Raw genomic sequence first — 24,908 nt, 5'->3', positions numbered from 1 at the left:
TTCTTGAGTTCTGCCCTAAGGGAAGCAGCTGAAAAAGCTGCCTCTTGATGGTCAACGTTGGAGGGAGTTCCCCAAGGTCCCCTTTCCAGTCCCTAACCTCTCTGTGCTAGTTGGTTTTGGTCAACTTGACCCAAACTAAGGTCAACTGGGGAATGGAAACCTCAGTTGAGGAACTGCTTCCATCAGACTGGCCTAGAGACTTGTCTAAGTGGCATCTTCCTAACTAAAGATTGATGGGGAGAGGCTCAACCCATTGTGAGGAGAACCACCCCAAGGCAGGTGGTCCTTAGCTGTGTCAGAAAACAGCTCAACAAGCCAGTGAGCTCGGCTTCAGTTAGAAGCCAATTTATTTATTCCCAGGATAAAGGGCTGTGATTGGATCAGTAAGCCAAATCAAATCTTTCCTCCCCAAGACACTTTTGGCGCAGTGTTTTAGCAGGAATCAAACCAGACCTCCCTCCCCCAGGTTCCCTCTCACTAGGCTTCCGTGCCCAGCCGTTTCCACAAGTCATTTTATCCAGAAAAAGAATTCCAAATGTTTGCACCCAGCAGTTTCTGTAACTTTTTTTTCTTCCCTTTGTGGCTTTAGTTACTCCTCTGGAGCCACTCGTCCTCCACATTCCCTGCAGTAAGGCAATACTCAGAGCAGAGTGATAGCATAGGCTGCTCCAGTCTCAACCTTACTCCTAACCACAGAGACTCTGTATGGTAAGATAGCTGTCTTGGGTTAAAGTATGTATATAATGAACATAGAAAGGTGAGCTGATTCATTTGTCAACTTGACACAGGCTACAATCATCTGGGAAAAGAGATCCTCAACTGATAAAATGCCTCCACCAGACTGGCCTGTGGGCAACTCTATGATGGCATTTCCTTAATTAATGGTTGGTGTGAAGGGCCCAGCCCACTGTGCATGTGGTACCTGTGGGCAGGTCCTGAGCTGTATAAGGAAGCAGGTTGAGCAAGCTTTGGGGAGAGCAAGACAGTAAGCAACATTCCTCCATGGCCTCTGCCTTAACCGCTACCTCTAGGTCCTAATCCTGACTTCATGCTTCAAATAAACCCGATCTTCCCCCCCCCCCCCCAAGCTGCTTTGGGTTGTGGTCTTTATTATAGCCATAGAAACCTAACCTAGACCAAAGATAAGCATCTGACAGGGCTGGGTCATACCTGGACAGAGGTCCCTCCTGGCTTTTTCACCTAAGATTCTACTAAACAAAACATCCCTTGTAAATTTCAAAGTCTTGATCAAAACAGAGCACATAGGTCTGTGATGGTGCTCTTTTTTCAACCTACTTTTCTCCTTTTTCAATATTTGGTTTGGTTTTTCAAGACAGAGTTTCTCTGTGTAGCCCTGGCTGTCCTGAAACTCATTCTAGACTAGGCTGGCCTCAAAACTCAGAGATTTGCCTGCCTCTGGCTCCCAACTGCCGGGATTAAAGGCATGCACCACCACTAACTGGCTATTTATTTTTATTTTGTGTGTATGTATTAGTGTTTTGCCTGCATATATGTATGTGCACCAGATCCATTTCTCCACTGGAACAGGAGTTATCTGTGGTAGAGAGCCACCATGTGGGTGCTGAGAATTAAACCAGGGTCCTCTGCAAGAACAGCAAGTACCCTTAACCACTGAGCCAGCTCCACAAGCCGGATGAAGCTCTTATACAAGGACCACTGAAAACCATTAGCCTAGCAAGGGCAGCCTGAAAAGAAGCAGGGAAGTGAGGGACCTTAGATCCCACAATTTGGTGTAGCCTTTGTAACTGGAACCTAGTTACAACCAAAGCCTCTGCAAGGTCAGTGACTTGTGGGAATAGGTTCTCCATCAGGGCAGACAGCTTTCTTAATTTCTCTGTTTCTTCCTTCAATATCAAGTAAAGTTCCAAGTTGTCCCAACTGTGCCACAGTGGATGGGAAAGCAAAGGTTTCTTTTACCTACTCTTTAGCTTGAAGATTTGAGAACCACCAGCTTACTAGTGAGAGAAGGCTGGGAATGAAAATGTACTTCAAGTGTAACAATCCTCCAAAGGAAAGGAGATTTGGTGAACAACAGGGGCTGTGGAGCCCAGTCACTCTTCCCCACCAGAAAGTTCTCTTTTCAACACTCTATCTGAAATGTAACGGTTTTATTCTTGGCCAGGGGGTGACTCAGGGGTGGAGAGCGCTTACCTAGCATGTCCAGACTTCAGAGTTCCATCCCTAGCACCACACACATACACAAAGCAAAACCTATACTCTAAAATTTCTGCAACACACACACACACACAATGAGAACACACAAGGAACTTTACTGTCTGCTGGGATGACTGAAGCAATGCTTGAATTCTCAGCTTGAACGTGTCTAAGGCCACCTAGTCCAATACTTCCCCCACGAATGTCTATTTGTCCACATAAGGTTTTCACAAATCATCCAAATACTCACTCAGCAAACATCAATGAATCCAGAATAGTTAAGTGCTGGATTCTGAGAAATGGGGCAGAGGGAGGTCTTACATCAGTCACTGATAAAACAAGAAATGAGGGACTCCTGTGTGCCAGGTACTATGTAGCTCCTTAGTCAGTAAGGGACACAACGCTTCCTAGAGGCTTCACAGAAGACAAAACAGACATAACATAGGTATATTACTGCTTAAAACAAAAATATTAAGCTTTTTCAAAGGTGCAGATAAAGGCTCCAATGAGTCTGAACGGAGAAGGAGAACTAGGATTTCCTAAGTAAAATGCTACAGCTCACTATTTGTAGCTGACCCTCATGGTTCAGTAACGAACTGGCAATGCAGCTAATGGTAATGGTTTTGTAAGTGTTGATGAAAATCAATACTCTATCTTCCTATCTTTAGCATTATATCAAGCGGCACTAACATTGCCTTTGAAAAGTAAGAACACAGATCAATTCTTTCTTTTAGGGAAAGCCATATCTAAAACTGCCTTAAAACAGCTACATTCATGGTTGATTGACCCTAAGAAGCAGAGACTTGTCAACCTGAGTAATAAAATTTACAGAGACAAGGACCTAGCATTACTGCAGGGGCCCGATTCCCAGTAACTCCACAGTAAGACAAATTCTGTTATGTACACTGCAAACCAGGGAAGTGAGAGATCATTAGGCACTGCACTTCACGATGAACTGAGACTTGCTCTTCACTTTTCTGCACATATACTTTAGCTTCTCTAGACACAGAACATTACCTCCACCAAAGTTGTTTCCTTCAAGGAAAATACATTGAAATGGGAATCAGATGTTTCTAAACTAATAGCATGGAGCTGAGGTCTGGACAACCTTTCTCCTCCTCCGATTGAGTTTAATGAACTAATGAATTGCTTACAAATCGGGAATCAATCTCATCTCTAGTAATGGAAAGTGGAAGTTATCAACATATTCCTTCAATATATTTTATAGAAAATATTCCAGAAAGATAATCCTTTGACAACAAAATTTAAGCCCAGAAACAGTCTAATGCAGTCTAAGCACGTTGCACCAAAGGAAAAAATTAAACACTGTCATAAGACTTCTTTATGAATCTCTAAAGGCTCCCACATCCACGTCACTCAGTTTCTTCAGTTCTTCCTGGACTGACTGCCATTAACATATGTTGGCAATGTTTCCTCACAGATCTGCATAGGAAATGAAGTAGGCGCCATGTATATCAAGAATGATGCAGAGGTCGATATGTAATATACACATGCAATACACTCCTCCTTTATGTTCAAGAACCTAAGAAACAAATCAAGTAAAATTGTTTGAATTTACATTAGGTGCTGAAACGATTTTTTTTTTTAAGTGAGCACTTTTTGCTTTATCTTTGCAATTTTAAGAGTCACAGAATAACTCTACCTCGGCATGGTACTAACTTATAATAAGAAAAACCTAACTACCTGACTGAAGCTAAGAACCCAGACAGTTACATACCTCTGCCATGCTACAACTGATTTTAAAATGCTTGTAGATATTACCCAAATAGTAATTTCAGATATCTTACCCTATTCCCTATATTCAAGCGGCATTCCTCTGGAAATCAAAAACACAGCGCAAAGGGGGAATCCTGAAGGCAGAACCAGAGCCACTTCTGCTAATTAAGCAATCGGAAAGGAAGTAGGCAAAGGGAAGGAACTCAAGCAGTTGTCTGCAAAAGTGATCCCTTGCAACTTCCAGTCACTTCCCCTTGAGCTCCAAGACATAAACTTTTAGGAAAGGAAGGCGCCACACGCAGAAGCCCAAAGTTACTCTCTTCACAATTTAACAAGTCCTTGGGTTCGGTGAAAGATGTCCTGGAGATACACAGATTCGGTGAACCGTATGGAAGAAAGAAAATACGTTCCCTTTCTCGTTTGGGTAACCAAACAATGGACCAACTAGCAGCGTCTCCAAATCATCCCGGTGCATGGAGGGTCCTTTAAGCTAAAACACCTGCAAAGCCGGGCGGCTCCTCCCTCTGCCCTTCCCATCCCCAAAACTGGTCCAGGTCTGGTGTCTCCTGCACTGTTAACCCAAGGGCCACTCGGGCTCCGCCAGGGGTCAGTTGCTGAGGCCAAGGCCACCGCGCTGGGAACTGAACCGTAGGTGCGGTCTACCCTCCCACCAAGCCAGGGCCGGACCTCCGCGCGGCACGGGGGCAAGCAGTCAGTACCTGTCCTCCGAGACGCTGATGACACCCTCTTCTTTAGGTACAATCACCGCCATGTTGACCACCTCCTGCGACCCCTCGACCCGCTGCAGCAGGATCGGCTTGCGGATCAGTGGCTGGGGCTGGATCTCCGCCGCCATCGGAGGGGGCGCGCCCGGGGAGCAGCCGAACGCGCCGGGGGACTTGGCTGAAGAGAACGCTCAGGCTTGCGCTCAGGATCGGGCTGCGAAGCGGAGCGGGCCTTTGAGAGCCAGCGACCATAGCCCTGCCGCCTGTCCAGGGAATGTGCCTGCCCGCTCTGGCTTCCAGAACCAACACCACCGCCACACTAGCCGCAAGCCGGCGCCACCTAAGAGAGTAGGGGGCGGGGAGCAGGGGGCGGGGCGGGGCGGGGCCCTGTCGCAAGGCGGTCAACCCACTTCCGGAGGATGGGCACTAGCAGCCAATGCGCGTGCGTCAGTCCAGCAGCCACTTCCGCCCCGCCGCCCGTAAGTAACCGAGGCCCGCAGCGCTGTCAGGACGCATGCGCCCCGCAGTCCTTTACGCTCCCTTCCACACCCAAAGCTTTGTCCCCTCCCTCCTAAAAAAAAAAAAAATCTGTGAATGCGCGTGCCCAAAGCCCCACCCTCTCCAGACTCTGGGGGCGGGGAAAAGCCTGCTTCAGCCGCACCGGAAAAGCGCCTGCAGGAAGGATAGAGGCTAAACTAGTTGGGACGTGAGTGTGCATGCGCGCAGATGACTCACCTCTAAGTTTTAACAATAACACACCGGAGAGGGCGCTGTGCTGATCGGCCGTAGTGAAGCGGCTCTTGCCAGCACCGCGTGGACTCTTGGGGGTTGTAGTTTCCGCCATCCTCGACGTCCTTGTTCTAGAAAGCAGTAACGCCCACTTCTCAGCCCAGGAGAGGTGTGGGCAAACGAAACTCTGCGCCTTCTGTGGGTTATTGCCCAAGTCAGAGGCAGAAATAGTGTAGTATCTAAGAGGGAGAACTAAAGAGCAGGCCCTGCTGAGCAAGACTTCTCTCGGGGTCACAGTGCCACCTGTTTTAATGAGATATGAGGGTAGAGAAAGAAGAGACTCATACAAGCTTCTTTGAGGGAGTTTAAAGATCATGGTATCAATCTTCTCTTTGTATTATGAATAAAGGACTCACACTTGAACCTAAGTCTTTTTGTCCAGTCTTGTTCCCAATCCCTAGCAATTGAACATTTTTGCTTTTCCAGTGACAATGGACAGTTAATAAATACAATCACAATATAATAGAGAATGACTGTAATAAGGAGAATAAATGTTGACTGGGCTATGGGGAAATTGGAAATCCTTTACAGTTCAGGTGGGGATGTAAAACAGTCTCTTTTGGGGGGGAAATGTAGTATTGTTTCAAGGGATAAACACTGCTACTGTCAGGTCCAAAGGAAACGATGGGGTACTAGATACCTGTGATTTCCATTAGCATAGCAAAGCAAGGCGAACCTTGAAAGCAAAATGCTAAATGAAAGGAACTAATCATACAGGACCGTTTATTTTATGATTCCACTTACGTGAAATAATCAGACTTGTGGTTGCACAGAATTGAGAGAGAAAGGAATAAAGCAGTCAGAAAGCTGTCTTCCGTTCATGTATGTCTGTTCACCAGGAGTGTGCCTGGATCCCTGGAACTGGAGTTATGGAAAGTTGTGAGCTCCAAGAGGGTGCTGTGAGTCAAATGTAGTTCTGGAAGAGTGTCCAGTTCTCTTAACTGCTAAGTCATCTCTACAGGCCCAAGAGGACTATTTTTTCTTTAATATATATATATATATATATATATGTATATATATATATATATATATATATATATAGTGTGTGTGTGTGTTTGTGTGTGCCTGAGTGTCAATATGTGTACTGCATGTGTGCGGGAGCCCAGCAAAGTCAGAAGAAGTGGACCCCTGAAACTGTATTTACAACCTATTGTGAGCTACAATATGGGTGCTTGGATTTAAACCCAGGTCCTCTACAAGTAATCTTAGTTGCTAAACCATCTTTTATAACCTACTACCAAGGCTATTTTTTTTAAATAAACATGTCTTTTTTTTTTAAGATTTATTTACTTATTTTATGTAAGTACACTGTAGCTATCTTCAGACATACCAGAAGAGGGCATCTGATCTCATCACAAATAATTGTGAGCCACCATGTGGTTGCTGGGATTTGAACTCAGGACCTTCAGAAGAGCAGTCAGTGCTCTTAACCACTGAGCCATCTCTCCAGCTCCCAAGGCTATTTTTAATAACTGGATTAAAATGACTTCTTTTAGATCAACTTCTCAGTCTTGGATGGCCAATTATGAAAGGGTGTCTGTCAGACAAGGAAAGCCAGGGTCACAGGAGACTCTACAAACCTTTTTAGTAACAAACAGTATGGTTTTTTGGTTGTTTTTTTTTGTTTGTTTTGTTTTTTGTTTTTTTTTTTTTTTGGCACATTCCACAAGCAAAACTGGTAATAAAAGACTGGGTGGGCTGGGCAGTGGTGGCACACACCTTTGATCCCAGCACTTGGGAGGCAGAGGCAGGCAGATTTCTGAGTTCAAGGCCAGCCTGGTCTACAGAGTGAGTTCTAGGACAGCCAGTGCTACACAAAGAAACTCTGTCTCGAACCCCCTCCCCCCCCCAAAAAAAAAGACTGGGTGGGGATCTGAGGCCTTGGAGTCATCAGATAAAATGATGAAATAGCCGGGAATCCAGCTGCATACAGCATTCTGAGACCCATAGAGGTAGTGGGTCAGTCATAAATAGAAGTTAAGTAATGGCTAGCTGTACACCAACCTTCAAGTAGGAATTTAGGAGCAAGGGCCAAATCTATGGCAACTGAGGAAAGATACAAAGGGCTGTGGGGGTAAAGGAATTGGTGTTTCACACCAAAGGAAGGAGATGGTACAGGAGCACTTCACAAGGTGCCCTGAAGCAAACGGCTGAAACTGCTTAAGCCCTGACTTCTCTACCTGTGAGTGATGGGTGGACGATCCTAGTTATTAAATAGTTACAAGAGGAGGAGGAAGCGATGAAGATGAAGATAGAGGAATATCCCTGTATCTCGTAAAGAACCGTTACAGAATGAGAGAAAGACAGAAGGAATTGGAAGAAATTAAAGAAAAGAGGGTGGAGGCAACACCTTTCTCTCAAGGCAAAGGAGAGACATGGATTACTAGTGAGGGGCTTGGGTCAGCCATCAGGGCAGACCACCCAGCTGTGAAAGCCTCAGCTCTTCAAACATCAGAAGGCTGAGGATAAGAAATTAAAGGTAACCATGCCTTTCATTTTGTAAGTCAGCTTAGAATTCAGTTTGAGACTTGAGTTTTCTTACCAGTTCAATTATATATTGCTTACTCGAAGACTTGCTTTCAAACTCTCTACAGTATATGAGCACCATGAGAAAGCATCCTTCTACAGAAGAATACCTTGCATTTCAGTCAAGAACACTAGAAAAAAAACATGCATTCTAAGCCCTGGCCTGTGGCAGTGGATCTTTGTGAGTTCAAAGCCAGCCTGCTCTACAGAGTGATTTATAGGGCAGCCAAGGCTAGGCAGAGAAACCCTTTTCAAAAAGAAAAAGGAAAAAAAGGAAAGAAGGAAAAGAAAAGAAAGACGGATTTTGCCTTCTGCCTTCTGCCTTTCCCACTCCTTTGAGCAGCAGTATGAGCTCCCAGAGTAGGAAGGTTTGGTGGAGATTGGAGCATGTCTCTCCATAGCCTAGCCTAGCATACTGGAAGCCGTGGACTCAACACCTAGTACAGCAACAAACAAAGAAGTGGAAACCCAAAGGTCTGATGGGTCTGAAACCTGACTCCGCCAGAATGCCTGGGAATTTCTGAAAATGTAAATTCCTAGACCCTCTCCTTTAAATACTGACTCTGCTTTTCTCGGAGGATGGCTTGAATACTGTAGAACATGTTTTCAAGTGGTTGTAATGTAGGGAGCGCACCAAGAGTCCAATTTAGAATACTCAATAAAGAGTTCACAGCAAGACTGAAGGCAGTGTGGAGGCAGGGCCTCCAGCAGGAGGAGTGACTCTCCTCTTTTTTTTTCTCCCTCGGGGAAGGACCATCTCAGCTGCTGGATTTTCCACTGTTAATGCATGCTTGTGTTAGGCCAGTATCTTTGCTTATCCTGTACTCCGTTGTTCTGGGACCTGCCATGAAGGTGTTTTCTGTTTTGTTTGGGGGGGGGGGGCGGTATCTTATTGTTTGGGTTTGTTTAGTTTGTTTTACCTTTATTCAATCTCTCTCTCTCTTTCTGTGTGTATGTGAAAGAGAGTGAGTGAGTGAGATAAGTGTGTGGGCAGAGAAGAGTGTCAGATCCTATAGCTGGAGCTGGATGCACAGGAGGCTGGAGCTATATGAGTCCTCAGACAGAGCAGTAGACAATCTTCTCCAGCTCCCACTTGGTTGTTGATGTTGAGACCATGTTTCGTTACATAGGCCAAGCTGGCCTTGGGCCTCCTGTTTCTGCTTCTCGAGTACTGGGATTACAGGTGCATGCTTCAATGCCTAACTAAACACAATAAGCACAAGGTTCTATATTTTTGTTTTGTTGCTTTCTGCCAGGTTTTGCCAGGCTTTCTCTTGAGCTTCTCCATTTCTCCTGCTCTAACCCAAACAATAAATGTAAAAGTAAGGCTCTATACGTACAGAGGAATGAAGCTAGATCATCTATCAATCATCTATCTATCTACCTATCATCGATCTGTCCACCTACCTACCTACTATCTTTTTTTTTTAATTACCCTTCTTAAAACTTTCTTTCCCAGCCGGGCTTGGTGGCGCACGCCTTTAATCCCAGCACTTGGGAGGAAGAGGCAGGCGGATTTCTGAGTTCGAGGCCAGCCTAGTCTACAGAGTGAGTTCCAGGACAGCCAGGGCTACACAGAGAAACCCTGTCTCGAAAAAAAAACCAAAAACCAAAAAACAAGACTATACAGATCAGGCTGACTTCAAAGTTTCTAATTCTCCTGTCTCTCCTTTGAGTTCTGAGGTTTCAGGCTGGGTGCACCACATAGGGCTTTTGTCTTGCTTCCTTTTATTTATTTATTTATTTATTTATTTATTTATTCATTCATTCATTCATTCATTCATTCATTCATTCATTCATTTAGAATGCTGCCACCTCTGAGGTTTAAAACCGCCATTTTGTTGTGTTCTCTTACCCCCTCTTTCTTTTCTTTCTGAGACAGCATGGTTTGATGTCCAAGTTAGGTTAGAACTCCTGATAGGCAAGAAAAAAAAAAATGTGGGTCCCCCTATTCTTGTGGATTGGCCGATTCAGTCCAAGAAGGTCGAATACGGGGTTCGGAAGCCCTATGGGTACATGAAGGTGAAGGACCACGACAGGACTGCTTGTCAGGAGACAGACGCAGTTTATTTAGGCTGATTGAAGGCTTATAAAGTTTTAAGGGACTGAGGGCAGGGATATCTAGGACGGGAAAAGGTCATTGGCTGGGGGTTTAGGGTACCTGGATTACATCGTTAACAAGGAATCTTAAGTGCTGGCCGAACAAGTTTAGTCAGGGGAGAAGAAACTGATCCTATAAACTAACTGAGGCTATGTGATATTTCTCAGGTAGAGGCGAGTGAAGGGGCTTAGACTACCCCGACAAGGTCAGAGAAGCAGAAACTCTGTCTGAGAAGGGAGACTCCCATTTTGAGCCGAGGCCAGAGGCTATCCAGTCATTGTGGACTTCTGCCTTAATTAGCAGAGTTTTCCCTCGACAAAACAAACAAACAAAAAAATGTGGTGTGACCACATTCTCCCGTAATGCACTTGAGAGGGTGAGAGAGGAGTATTGTTAGTTCAAAATCTGCCCGGGTTAGACAGTGAGACTGTCTCAAAAACAAACACTCCAACTCATTTATTTTTGTGTATGTGTGCGAGCATCTAGAGGTCGGGGGTGAGCATGGGGTGTCCTTAGACTTTTTTTTTTTTTTTTTTTTTTTTNGGGGGGGGGGGGGATGCATGCAATAGCAGTGTGGAGGTCAAAGGGCAGTTTGCCCAAATTGGTTCTCTCCTTCCACCATGCAGGTGTCAGAGGTCAGACTCAGGTCATCACGTTTGGCAGCGGGTACCTTTACTGGCTGAGTCATTTGGCAGCCCATCTCCTATCTTTTTGAAATAGACTTTATTTTATACAAATGCAGTCACAGCAAAATTGAGCTGAGAGCACAGTAAGTTCTCCTTTCAGCTATCTCACCTCTCCCACCAGTGTGCAACATTTGTTACAGTCAGGGAGTTCCCAGTCACTGTCACCAAGAATCCAGAATTCCCACTAGGGTTCTCTCCTGGGATTGTACATTCTACAGTTCAACTACTGCACACTGACACAATATAGTTTATTTCTCCCCAGAACCTCTGTTTTCCGACTGTTCATCCCGCTTTCCCCTCGGCCTCTATCAACTGCTGGTCTTTTACTGTCTCCACAGCATTGTTTTGTTTTGTAGGTCTGGGGATTGAACCCAGGGCCTGGACTATGTGGAGAAAGGACGTTATCACTCCATCTTCCTAGGCCAGTATAGATTTCTTCTTTTCCTGAATGTTTCATAGTTACAATCCTACAATAGGTCATCTTTTCAGACATTCCTTCACTTGCTAACCTGAGTTTAAGGTTCCTCTGTGGTGTTTCACATCTTTCTGGCTCATTTCATGTTAGCGTTGAGTAATATCCCATTGTCTAGATGTACCACCCTTTATTTCTCTATTTGCATACTGGAGGCATCTTGTATGTTAGCAAGGTTCAGCAACTCGGATCAAAATAACTGTAACTATCAGTGTGCTAGCTTTAGTCCATATGTAATTCTGCTAGTGAGTTAGCATGAAGGAGCAGGGTTTCTGGATCATATGACAAGACTGTTCTGATTAGTAAGAAACTGGTAAGCTATCTTTAGAGTCACTGTGCTGTTCTGCATTCCTACCAGCAACATATGCCAGTTAGGTTATCTAAACTTCAGAGGAAAATCAATTCTTGGAATTCTCTACAGAGAACAGAACCCAGTCTTGGGAAAGAGTGGTGGAGAAAGTGCAAAGGAAAGGAAAGGCATTTTTATAATATCCACGCTACTACAAACATGCTAACCAGTCCACCATACTGGCTGAAGTCAGAGCCAGACAGAGACTATGGCTGATGAGGTCTGCTTGGAAATCCCAAGGACCCTTGGTCAGAAACAGTGAGGGCAGGGCAGCTCTCCAAAACTATTGGTTAACTGAAACTGGAAAAGAAACCTCAGGGTCTATTAACCACAAGAGTCCTTGGTCTAGCTCAGGAACCTCAGCCCAACTCACCATTCAATAGACACTATCCTGATTCATTCTGTTTTTCCAGAAAATATTTATTCCGCTTCTGCTGTGAGCTGGATGCTGAATGTGATCAGCTGTCTTATGAAATCAAGGGCAGAGTTCAAAGCTGAGCTTATCTTGAGTTGACCATTAGAAGGCCTCTAGGCCTTGGGCACAGGGAACAAATAAGCCAGAGGGATAGTTGTGGTGAGAATTTAGTACTGAAAGGCAGGCTTCAGCTGAAGTTAGAAGTGTGTGGTGAGGGAGGGCTGCTTCGAAGGGATTCTGCATCCAAGGGTAGAAAGTACCAATAGAAGATGGAGATGGTACCTAGGGGTGGTCAAATGAGGGAGAGACGTGGATGTGAAATATATTGCCATTTAGACAAAATGACTTACTAACTTGGAAGCACAAATATAATTCTATTTTCTTGGCTAAGGAATGGGCAATTCCTATCTTGTGACAAATCTGGCAATGACATATTTTCAACAGGTGCCTGCTTTTTTGTTCAGTTTTCCACTGCAAATTATACAAATGAGAAAGAGAAATGGTCCTGTTGATGAAGAATAAGCCAGTGTTTCTTCTCTAGGGCATTAGTTGAAGGTCACTGGTTAATGACAAAAATGTTAATGCTGTCTTGAGAATCCTGGCAGAAATGACATGTGACATTCTTTGGATATATCTGATGAGTCTTTTAAATACTTTCCATGTGCTTCAGTGGTTAGCAAAATATGCATAGCTCACTGTACATGAGACAGCTGTTGTCATATATGCCTCTGCCTTGCCAACGTGGCTTCCAGCAAAGCGCTCCCCACGCTGGACTCTGCATTGTAAGTTCCTTTTAAGCAGAGACTCTCCTATCCTCTCCTGACCTCCTGCCTCTGGCATGGAGCACAGTGCAAGGCCTGAAGAGGACACATAATAATGACAAAGTAGAAAGACTGACTGCGTCTTTTCAGAGTAGTTTCCAGTGAAGTGGTAGGGAGGTGTCACGCGTCTGTGTTTCTCATATCAACAGAATTGACTTGGTAATTGATAAATGTCCAAGCTCAAATCAGGGCAAATGTTTGTCACCAAAGCTGTTCCTCCTTTAAAAAGTTGGTAAGGATCACGATTCCTATCCCTGAAAAGCAGCAATGTCAGGGCAAAGGGTGTTTGAACTGAAAGAGTTAATGCTATTCTTTTACTGTCACTGCTGTTATGTCTGGAGTGGAAAAAAGCAAAAGCAAACAACGACTTTAAGATGAACAATGCACTGTGTTGATAGGAGAAAAGAGTTTGTATAGCGTATAGAAGAACCAGAAGCCCCAATGCAAAACAGAGACCAAGACGTCACTGACACCCAACTAGCACATCCCGAGGCCGAGCTCCTCTCACTGAGAGCACTCTGTGGCTTTCTGTGAACATACGGTAGACACTAACAAATTAAGTATTTTTGAGTTTATAAAGATTTATCTTATTTATATAAGTGTTTTTCCTGCATGTGTGTATGTACATATAACATGTATATGCCAGTGCCTTTGGAGATGAGAAAAAGATATCCGAACCTGCTCGAACTGGAATTAGGAACCACTACGTGTTTGCTTGGATCCAACCTAGGTCCTCTGCAAGAGCAACAAGTACTTTTACCTCTGAGCCATCTCTCTGGCCCTGAGTTAGATTTTGTTGTTGTTTCTGAGAAAAGATCTCTGGCTGGCTTGAAACTTTCAGAGATCCTCCTGCTTCTGCCTCCTGGGTGCCAGGATTAGCAGCCTGCATCACCATACCTAGCTGAATTAAATATTTTTAAAGATAATTCCCTTTTGTGGTTGGTGGGGAAAGGATATAAAAGTGGCACTTTGAGATGGAATATTAAAAGAAAAAGAAACCTGACTTGAGTTTCTCGCTGGTCCAGCCTTGTTCTTTCCAAGCCACCCACAGAACAGCTACTGTAGTCTTTTCAAAGCAATAATAGATAATGTCACACCCTAAGGTGACCAAATGCTTTAAGAGCTTTCTGTGTCTCCGTAGCAGACCCTGTTCTCATTGCAGGGACCACTTTCCATCCTCTGACAGCTCAAAGCAGCAACACTGCAGAGTCAAATGGTTTCCGCGAGAAGATGCTCTAATGGCTTGTGTAAACCATGAAGAGAAGACCTGCAGCCACTTCATCAAAGTGTGGCCAAGTCACTGGCTCCACACTTTGCAGTCACTCCCCTTAGCTCTCTGTGACAGCTTTTGTTCTTGTTTTCTCTTCATCCTAACAAAATAAAAAACAGCAACCTTAGGTCTGTGTGCTGCTTCTATGTCCAATAGCAGTGAGCGTGTCTCAGTCCCTTGAGAAAGCCATGGCTAATTGGCCTAGGCCTGGAGGACATGCTTTTTGAGAACCAGCTGTGGCAAGAGAATGGATTATGGTGACTGGGGCCCACCCAGCAGCTAAGAAGGAGCTCTGTTGTTCTTGGCTCTGTGACTAGGAAGATTGAATGGGAAGGGAACAGACGCTGAAAAGGCAGCTCCAGAGCTGGCACTGCGAGCCACTCCTGAATGTCCTGTACAGCTCCCCACCTGCCTCCTCAGAAGCCATGCTCCACGTCAGCTTCTGGCAAACTGTTACTCTCTCAACCTCTGATCTACTGTCTCATCCTTTGTAAAGCCACCTGACCCCTCCCTTCTCTACCCCCTGTAAAATTCTGTCCCGTTCCACCCAGGGCCTCTCACATCTAAACAAGTACTCCACCACTGACCAAACGCCAGCCTCTCCACAGTCTCCCTGTGAGTCACAGCACACTTGATCTGGTCTCTGCTGTTACATGCTCTCCCCAGGTAAAAGGCTAAGTCCTTCGGGAAAGGCCCTGTGGAACCTAACCTTTCCTTCCTTCCTTCCTTCCTTCCTTCCTTCCTTCCATCCTTCCTTCCTTCCTTCCTTCCTTCCTTCCTTCCTCCCTCCCTCCCTCCCTCCCTCCTTCTCTCCTTTCTTTCTTTCTTTCTTTCTTTCTTTCCCTCCCTCCCTCCCTCCCTCCCTCCCTCCCTCCCTCCCTCCCTTCTTTCTTTCTTTCTCTCTCTCTCTCTCTTTCCTTTTCTTTCTTTTGTTCTCTCTTTCTCTCTTTCTCACTTTCTCTCTCTCTTTCACTCTTGGTACTATGAAATTACCAGAAGATATATGAACATCCCCTTGTATAAATTTTGGGTTTTATTAATCTTGTTGAAAATCAAATTGTGTTCTCCTCGTTGTAGGTGTGATCTGCTCTGACTTCATGAAGTGGGGAGACCACTTTCCCTCCCTCAAAACTTTCACTGGAGCCTGGGCCACCTGCAAGTGGGGGAAGGAAATGGCTGTCACTGATAGGGACCCAGGTTTCTTTTACTGTTCCTAATCAAAAGGGAGGGGCATCCCCCAGCACCGCTTTTCCCTGCCTTAGAGCCTTAGGAAAACACTTCACCTTTACCTCTGCTGTGCCTTAGTTAACAGTATCTGAGGCTGAGGGCTCAGTGGCAGGTCCTCAGCTAACACGTGTGAGCCCCAGAGCTTTAAATAAATGGGTAAATAAATAAATAAATTCCATAACAGTAGTTGAGGTAAGGAATCAAATATGTTTAAAAGAAGATAATTATTACTGTTAATAGTCTTTTAGTATATTTACTCCTGATTAGATGTAGGATCTACAGCCAAGAAATGTAGGAAGCAATTCAGGGTTTCACACAAAGCAATGATGAACCAGCAAATGAGCTGCACTGTGAAAATCATCGTGTTGATGATGATAATTCACATATTCTAAAGTTTAGAATCTAAAGGGCCCTGGGACTTGGCAGTGAAACATGCTTCGTGTTAGATGCTTCCATCTCATTTATGTTACAGAGTTGGCAGAAGGCAGCTCTGTGACCTGCCGACATATGAACGTAGCTGCTAGACACCATTAATAAGATAAGATGGTACTGTAAATAATGTGTCTTTGTGGCCCAGCCACAGAGTCATTTGACTGATTATGAAGAGAGTATGAAATGGTATTATGGGGAAGGCTCCTGAAGAGGCTGAGTCACTGCTTTTTGAACAAGACACTGACATAAAATAGACCATACTTTTACAATGTTATCTTAGCAACAAGGTAGAAAATGAAGTGAAGGAGCACAAGGCGAGAGGGCCGGTGGGAGACAGTAATACAAATGGGATGATGGGACCAGCCTACCGTGGGGGCTGTGGTATACAGTGCAAATGATTTAGATGCAGCAACATCGACTACTGCACAACGGCACGAGCTTTGCAATTGCACTCATTGCACTTCAACTCCAGCCCTACCACTCTCTACTCAGGTTACTTGGGTAACCATTCACCCTTCTCTAAGAATACCATCTCATCCACACACAGATACAGAGGGGATAAAATACTGCGAGTGCTCATCACCTCGCTGTCTGATTATCCTTCTGGATCAGAATGAACCAAGCCAGTCTTCCTCCTGCTTTTACTGTTAATCCACAGGCACATGCCTAAGCAGGGCCACTTAGACTCCCCCACATTTCTGTATTTGAGGGTGGTGGGTCTGAGAGTCTTCCAGACCACTGTCACAGGCGTGAGAGCCCAGAGGCCTGGGAGGAATTGACTGAGAAAGTGCTACTCATGTGTAGGGTGGCAAACCCCTATAATCCTAGCACTCAGAAGACTGCAGCAAGAGGATAGAGAGCTCGGGATTAGCCTGGGTCACATCGGTTCAAGATGCTGTATAGGTAAACTCTGTCTCAAAAACAAAGCCATCGAAATAAAGATTAAAACACGGTCGCTGCACTAGGGCCTGAGCTTCATGCTCTGCCTCTTCTCTTAGCCCCCACCTGTTCCTAGTCGCCTACTCTCCTGTCACCTACTGTCCTGTCACCTACTGTCCTGCTGATGCTCTGAGTTGCCTGAGCGCTCTCTACACATTTCAGTTCCAAGTAAGTTACTGCTAGGCCCCAAGACATCCGGCAAAAGGGACAGACAGCCCTTCAGTTAACTTATGCCCGTGGTGCCTACTAGCATATCAAGTGTGGTCAGCTTCTAGGCTCCCTCCGTCCTTACTCATAACTGTGTGCTATAGACTCCTCCTGGCTGGCACACACAGCCCCCTTACCCTACACCGCTCCAGTCCCTGAGCTCCCCATCCCTTCGCCCAGCTTCTCTTTTCTCCTATATACCCCAGCTATTTTGTTCCCTTGGCTGCTGGCTCTTCTCTTGGTCCCAGGCTCCTCTCTTAGCCCCTTGCTACTCCGCCTTCTCTCCCTCTTCTGCCCCCTACACACCGTGGCCTGGATCAGTCTGGATACTTGCTGATGCCTCTGGCTGTTTTCTCCCTCGTATCTATAGCAAACCTTCTTCTCCACCATACCTTGGAGCGGTCATGTCCTTGTTTTTCATTCACTTACGTGCTGTTCATTAGCAAGAATCTTGACTAGAACGTAATCTTTTGGAGTTGGTTTTGAGGGCAAAGTAAGATAAATACATAAAGATCTGACCCCGGTCCTTGCCACTGGGAAATGCTGCTAAACAGTTTATCTAAGGAAATATAGTATGTGACAGGAGGCCAGATTCTGGCGTGATCTCTGTTGAAAAAGTGCTTGCCTAGCATGCAGGAGGCCGTGGGTTAATCCTCAACACCCTATCAATGGAGCATGATGGTACTCTTTAATAATGTTAGCATTCAAGAGATGGCAGTGAGCAGATCAGAAATTCAAGGCTATCCTTAGCTACATAGTCAGTTTGAGATCAACCTGGGATGTGTGAGACTCTCCAAACAAGCGAATAGGAAGAATGGGCTGCCAGCAAGTTTGCCAACTTTCTTAACTAACCTAACAAGACTGGGAGAGCCAACAGAGGAAGACTGCTTGGAAAGTTGAACCGGCAAAGGCAGAGCTCTCTGCTCCTATCGAGAAGACCGTCTGGCACACAAGACAAAGCCCAAACTTGTGAGACAGACACGTTAGATACGTCATCATCTGTCCCAACCTGCTTTCTCAGACCGATTCTTGTCAATTCATGAAAAATGCCTGCGGAAGGTGTCGGCTCTGCTTGCCTAATGTGTCATTGTATGCCTTGTTGCCTTTGGACACAGAGTCCTCTCTGGCTGAAGTGTCTGGTTTTTGTTTTTGTTTTTGGGTTGTTTTTTGTTGTTGTTGTTCTTGTTCTAGTGCTGTGGGTTAAATCCAAGGCTTCATTAAAGCAAGATAAGCTTTCTACTACACAGCTACACCCCTGGATGGAATGTCTTACCCAGCTTCAGCCTCTCATTTAAAACATGGTTTACCTTGGTTTACGTACTTTCTTCTCCATGAAGCATTCTCCTGTGAGAGTTACTCCCTACCTTTCTGGATTACCACAGACTTCCATAAATGCCTCTAGGATGAGTCACACTCTGTTCTGCTCTGTGTGTATTGTGTCCAGGTGTGTGCAAATAGAGGCAGAGTTGATTTCAAGTGGTGTCCCTCAGATACTGGTCCTTTCTCTCTCTCTCTCTCTCTCTCTCTCTCTCTCTCTCTCTCTCTCTCTCTCTCTCTCTCTCTCTCTCTCTCTCTCTCCCAGTGAGGAGACCCAGGGTGCTCCCTGCCTCAGTCTCCCCAGTGAAATGCCCAGCTTTTAAAAGCTTGAATTCTGCAGATCAAACTCAGGTCCTTCTGCTTGCAAGGCAAACATTTCACTGACTGAGCTGTCTCTCAGCCTCCCAGCTGATTCTAGTTTTCTCTTTATATCTGTCATCTGTGGTCCAGGACAATAGAGACAATGATTTAGTCTTCTCTGAATTACCCTGGCTTGACATTATCTGGCCAATCACAACACTACACAGGCTCGTTGTTGAACAACACCCAGAATATTGTTTTGGGGAAAAAAGAGGCATGACTATAAGATGATAGATTCAACAATTCACACACAAAGCCAGGGTTTTTAATTATTCATTAATCTGTAATATAATAACTGATGTGTTTGAGTTTCTTAGGTCCTTTGGGGAGGATTTTAACTCACCTTATACTGAAAGGTTGTGCATCAACAGATGCAATAAAGTAATTAGAATTCTTTGCGAGATGGTGCTTCTCTGTAACCAAAGTAATGCGGCCACTATGAAAGAGGGGGTGACTAGAGGCTTGTTATCACAGGCCAACTAGCAGGCTTGGTTGTCTGTGTGTGTGTGTGTGTGTGTTTGTGTGCGTGTGTCTGTCTGTCTGTCTGTCTATTCATCGTCCTTAGGTTCTTAGGTTTCTCTCTTTTTAAATTTTATTTATTTATTCACTTTACATCCCAACACCCTCCTCCTTCTCCTAGTGCCCCTCACACAGATCCTCCCCCAGTTCCACTCCCTTCACCACAGCCCACATACTACCCACCCCCCCATCCCCAGCACATCAAGAGATTTCGTTTGCAATGAATAGTGATAGATAGGGTTCTGTGCTAATTCAGATCTCTCCACAGTATAGTCTCCGACCCCCTCCTTCTTCCTTAGCCCCAGAACTTCACCATGGGCACCAAGCAGTCACTTTCCTATGCGCCTTGCCAGAGTAGCCTTGTGCATCTAAGGAAATAGTAATTTTCTCTCATGGTCTTTATACAGAATGTAGCTTGGCATACACAGTCCTGCTTCTTTTTTTTTTTTTTTTCTACTAAACAATGTCTCTTTCTTTGTTTTTTCAAGACAGGGTCTCACTATGTAGCTTTAGCTGTCCTGGAACTCACTTTGTAGTCCAGGCTGGCCTGAAACCCACAGAAATCTACCTGCCTCTGTGTCCCTAGAGGTGGGATTAAAAGTGTGTGCCACAGGGAGATGGCTCAGTGATTTAGAGCACTGACTGCTCTGCCAGAGGATCCTGCTTTCATTCCCAGCACCCACATGGCAGCTCACAACTGTCTGCAAGTCCAGTTCTAGGGGATCCAACACCCTCACACACACACATATGTAGGCAAAACACCAATGTACATAAAATAAAACTAAATAAATCACAAAAGAAAGGCATGTGCCACTATGCCTGGCAACCATTTCTGTCTTTAGATTTTTGCATAACTTCTGGTCTTTTATGTAGGAGAGCTATAATCTATTCTCTGTAAATGGACCGTTCTCAGATATTCCCTAGTCCTGCCTTATCTTATGAGCATCTCAGCAGCTCATCTAAGCCTCAAATTTCCTACCTAGCCTGCACCTCCTTCATTCTGAAAATCTCTGTCTTATCTCACAAAGAAAGCAGATGCCATTGGCTGGAAATTCTAGCAATTTCCTGCCTCCTCTGCACCTGGTACATTGTGTTCCTTCACCACCAAACAACATATAGTCCCTGGCCTGTGTCTGGCTCTGTCTGGCCTCTATGCCTCTCAGAATGCCATTTATACTCTCTTTGGTTTGCCTGTGAAGCACCCTTTAACATTTCAAATCCAAACCAGGACATCATCCTAGAAGGAGCCAGTCAGTCATTTCTATGTATTATCTGTGCATCTCATGTGCTTAATGTATATGTAATTGTATATGAGGCTATGTTCCCACCATTCTTGTAAGTACATTCAGAGCTAATTAATATCAGGATGCCCTATACTTACCACAGTCTAATAATTGAATCTACTTAATATTTGTTGAATAAATAGCATAAGAGATGTAAGTATATCCCGAATACCCAAGATACAATTCACAGACCACATGAAGCTCAAGAAGAAGGAAGACCACAGTGTGGATGCTTCAGTCTTTCTTAGAAGAGGGGACAAAATAACCATTGGAGGAAAATACAGAGACAAAGTTTGGGGCAAAAACTGAAGGAAAGGCCATCCAATGACTGTCCCACCTGGGGATCCATCCCATATACAGTCACCAAACCCAGACACTATTATTGATGCCAACAAGTGCTTACTTACAGAAGCCTGATATAGCTCTCTCCTGAGAGGCTCTGCCAGTGACTGACAAATACAGAAGTGGATGCACACAGCCATCCATTGGACTGAGCACAGAGTCCCCAATGGAGGAGCTAGAGAAAGGACCCAAGGAGCTGAAGGGGTTTGCAGCCCCATAGGAGGAGCAACAATATGAACCAACCAGTAACCCAGAGCTCCCAGGGACCAAACCACCAACCAAAGGGTACACATGAAGGGACCCATGGCTCCAACCACATATGTAGCAGAGGATGGCCTTGTGGGATATCAGTGAGAGGAAAGGCCCTTGGTCTTGTGAAGGCTTGATGCCCCAGTGTAGGGGAATGCCAGGACAGGGAAGCGGGAGTGGGTGAGTTAGTGAGCAAGGGGAGGGAGAATGGGATAGGGGGGGCTTTCAGAGGGGAAATGAGGAAAGGGGATGAAATTTGCAATGTAAATAAAGAAAACATCTAATAAAAAAAAGAGATGTAAATGTGTGCCGTAATGACAGGGATTTGCAGAAGTAGAAATGAGTTGTCGGCTTTATGATATGGTAGAGCAGTTCTAGTCCATGGAAGCAAGAGACCTGTGATAGGCTCACTGCTGCTTCCTCAGAGCCCAGAGAAAGGACTGGCTTCACTAATGCCGAAAAGAGAGACCTCCCAATGCATCTGACCCTAAAAGGATACCCTTGCACAGTCTATAAGGAGAACAAGAATTAGAGAATCTGCTGCTCTCAGAGGAACTTAGCCAATACCCATCCTTGGGTAAAATATCATAGTGCCAGTCAACTTACTAATAGCTTAAATCAAGCAGTTCCAAAAGTTGGCTTTTGTGTATGCGTGGTATATGCACACATGTGGACCAGTATATGCTCTCATGTAGAAGACAGAAGAGGGTATTCAGTGTCTTCCTCTATCACTCTCTTCATGTTTCTTCAATAGAGTTCTCTCACTGCATCTGAGGCTCAAGCTCCCAAGACCCATCTGCCTTTGTCTCCCAGTGCTGGGGCTGTAGGCAAGTGAAGCCATGCCTAGCTTCTACATGTGTGCTGAGGATTTGAACTCAGCCCTTTTGCTTTTACAAGTGCTCCTACCCACTGAGCCATCTACCCAGCACTCTCCAAAATTATCTTTTTAAAAATGTTGCTGGGGGCTGGAGAGATGGCTCAGCGGTTAAGAGCACTGACTGCTTTTCCAGAGATCATGAGTTTAATTCCCAGCAACCACATGGTGGCTCACAACCATCTGTAGTAGAATCTGATGCCCTCTTCTGAAAATAGCTACAGTGTACTTATATAAATGTAATAAATAAATCTTTAAAAGTGTTGCTATATTTTTAAGAGCTAAATATGGACTCAATTGTGATATTCAGTGTAAGGGGTCTGGTCCAAGAAATGATAATATGTGGGGAGATCTTATACTATACCAATGATTAGGAAAAAATAAAGAACAATATATCTAGTAGAGTACTTTCTATGTTATAAAGTGAAAAGAAAATATATAGTATATATATATATATATATATATATATATATACATATTTGCCTTCAAAACCCTAGAAGCAGTGGTTAGAGAGATGGCTCAGTGGGTAAGAGCTCACAGTACTCATTTGGAGGACCTGAATTCAGTTCCCATAACCCATACTGGCTAGCTCACAACTGCCTGCAACTCCGGCTCCAGGAGATCTGATGCTCTCTTCTGAATCCCATATGCACTACACACACACACACACACACACACACACACAATTAGACTTAGTTTTTAAAACAAACAAACCCAGCCGGGCAGTAATGGCACACGCCTTTAATCCTAGCACTTGGGAGGCAGAGGCAGGCGGATTTCTGAGTTTGAGGCCAGCCTGGTCTACAGAGTGAGTTCCAGGAAAGCCAGGGCTACAAAGAGAAACCCTGTCTCCAAAAAACAAAACAAAAACAAAAAACAAAACAAACAAAAAAACCCAAACAAACCCTAGAAACAGAACTTCACAGATGAAGGAGTGGAAAGAATGTAAAAACCTGAAAAATGTCAGGAGAGTGACAAAGAATTCAGATCAGTAAGATAGTATTTGTTTTTTTTTAAGGCTCAAAGTAATATGGGACAAAAAAAATCTCCAAAAATATACCACTGAACTAGTTTTGTGTTAGTCATCTACTGCTGGGCATGGGGTCTGCCCTTATGTGTGATTTGTATACCCAGTGAAACCTTCTTCCACAGAAGAAGCCCAATTATTCCTTTGTGAGCAGTTGTGAATTGGAGATAGCTTCTTAGTTAGGGATGGGAGCTCATGCCCGTTTCTCCCTCTCAAGCCCATCTGGCTTGGACCTATACAGGCCATCTGTGTGATGCCACAGTCTCTGTGAGTCCATGGGTACATCAGTCCTGTTGTGTCTGAAGGACAGATTCCTTGGTACCATCTGTCCCTCCATCTCACACAATCTTTCCACATTCTTCCACATCATTCCCTGAGTCCCAAGGAGAGGACTTCTGTGAAGAGATCCCATTTAAAACTGAGTGTCCCAGAGTCTCTCATTTTCTTTATATTGTGCAGTTATGGGTCTTCGTACTTAGCAAGACACTGATCAATGAGTATAGCAGAATGTCGTAATGAATCATTTGATTATTACACTCTTTTAACGGTGTATTTGATGTTTCCCTAGGACCATTGCCTATCTAGTCCCACATTCTCAGCCACCTGGGCAGTGTTGGGCATGGATCCCATCTCATGGAATGGACCTTAAACCCACTAAGATAGTGGTTAGTCACTCCCACAACATTGGTGCCACAATTGTACCAGCATGCCTTACAGGAAGTCACCATTGTAGATTGAAAGGTTTGTAGCTGGGTTGGTGTTTAACTTTTTCCTCTAGTAGTGTACAGAGCACCTTCCAGTACCATACATTCTATCAGTAGGGTTGAAGGCTCTAGAAAGGCACCAGGTCATCTTCTCCATGTTCAATGGAATATGTGTTGCCTTCAGCAGTAGGGACCAACCAATAAGCTTGGCAGTAGCCCCAGGTGTTTGGGTGTTTCCGTAGGGCCTCTTTGGCCAACAATTCAATTAGATATACAATACCCATTCTTCCCAATGAAGGTTTCACTTGTTGGAAAGAGATATACAGTTGGGGCTCTGTCTACCCTGTTATTTTATGATTCTATTTAGATATCTTCCATTGTATATATTTTAAGAAGCTTCTATTGTAGTTTTCCATAGATCCCTCAAGTGTCCCTCAGTGTTAGCTGTCCCCTCCCTTTATTTCCTCCGTCACCCACCTCTTCCCTACCCTTTTTCATTTAGTCATCTCATTCAAGTCTGGCCCCGATTTCTCTATAATTATGACTTTCTAGTTCCCCTTCCTTGGGAGATCCTTTCTTGTCCCTAGCCCCTTACTCTGTACTTAACCTCAGTAGTTATACATTGTAGTATGCCAGTGGAAGGTTTAACAGCAAATATCTACATATAAGCATTCATACCATACTTGTCTTTTGGTCTGGGTTACCTTGCTCAAGATGACGTATTTTCTAGCTCCATCCATTTGCCTGCAAATTTGATATATTTTTAAAATTTTGTAATTATATTTATGTACAGAAAACATAGTGTACATTTGACCCAATTTAGTGGCGAGTTCTTTAGCCTTTGCCTTTTCCAGCTTGGCAGTTCGAGCCACAGACTTAGGAACTAGGACGTTGCCTCCATAGTGGCGACGGATCTCATCATATCTGTCATTTTACCTGTGTGAAGGCAACAGTGGTGCATGTCTTCCTGTAGAAGGGGCGCCCCAGCCTGGCCTTTTCCCTTGATGATGTAGTAGGGCTCCCCCATCTTTTGACAAAAGGCAGGCAGGAAAACCACCAATTCAATGGGGTCTACGTCATGGGCAATCACCACTAGGTGGGCCGACTTGCTCTCCACCAAGGTGGTGACTGTATTGACTCCTGCTCAGAGGACAGGTGGTCTCTTAGTTGGGATGTCTCCTTTGCCAGCAGCTTTCTTCTCAGCATGGGCCAGTAGCCTTTGCTTCTTCTCTTGCTTTGTCTCTGGCCTGTCCTTGTGGGCAGGCTTAAGCAGCTGTGTAGCTGTTTGTCTGTCCAGGGCCTGGGTGAACTGGTTAAAGGCAGGAGGTACTTTGAGCTGCTTATAGAGGATGGCTTTTTGCC

The 24,908-nt window shown here is 44.7% G+C and overlaps 1 protein-coding gene across 4 annotated transcripts in view; it reads right to left on the bottom strand.

Moving 5' to 3' along the window:
• The window catches only part of Wdfy2 (WD repeat and FYVE domain containing 2), a 129,646-nt gene extending 123,431 nt beyond the window's left edge, over positions 1-6,215 (bottom strand). The window contains exons 1-3 of one of the 4 annotated variants that reach the window (XM_029468828.1): positions 6,171-6,215; positions 5,373-5,497; positions 4,632-4,851 (exon numbers count right to left, since the gene is read on the bottom strand). In XM_029468828.1, coding sequence (XP_029324688.1) covers positions 4,632-4,768 — 137 coding nt within the window. In that variant the 5' untranslated portion in view covers positions 4,769-4,851; positions 5,373-5,497; positions 6,171-6,215. Of the gene's footprint in view, positions 1-3,983; positions 5,016-5,372; positions 5,498-6,170 lie in introns of those variants that run through there. The other 3 variants (XM_021181667.1, XM_021181668.2, XM_029468830.1) reach the window with 3 other exon arrangements.
• Between the last annotated feature and the right edge of the window lie 18,693 nt (positions 6,216-24,908).

The sequence above is a fragment of the Mus caroli genome, chromosome 14 (genome assembly GCF_900094665.2).
Source record: "Mus caroli chromosome 14, CAROLI_EIJ_v1.1, whole genome shotgun sequence".
Taxonomy (NCBI): domain Eukaryota; kingdom Metazoa; phylum Chordata; class Mammalia; order Rodentia; family Muridae; genus Mus; species Mus caroli.
Note: the sequence above shows the minus strand (reverse complement) of the source record. Positions and strands in the feature narration are given on the sequence as shown.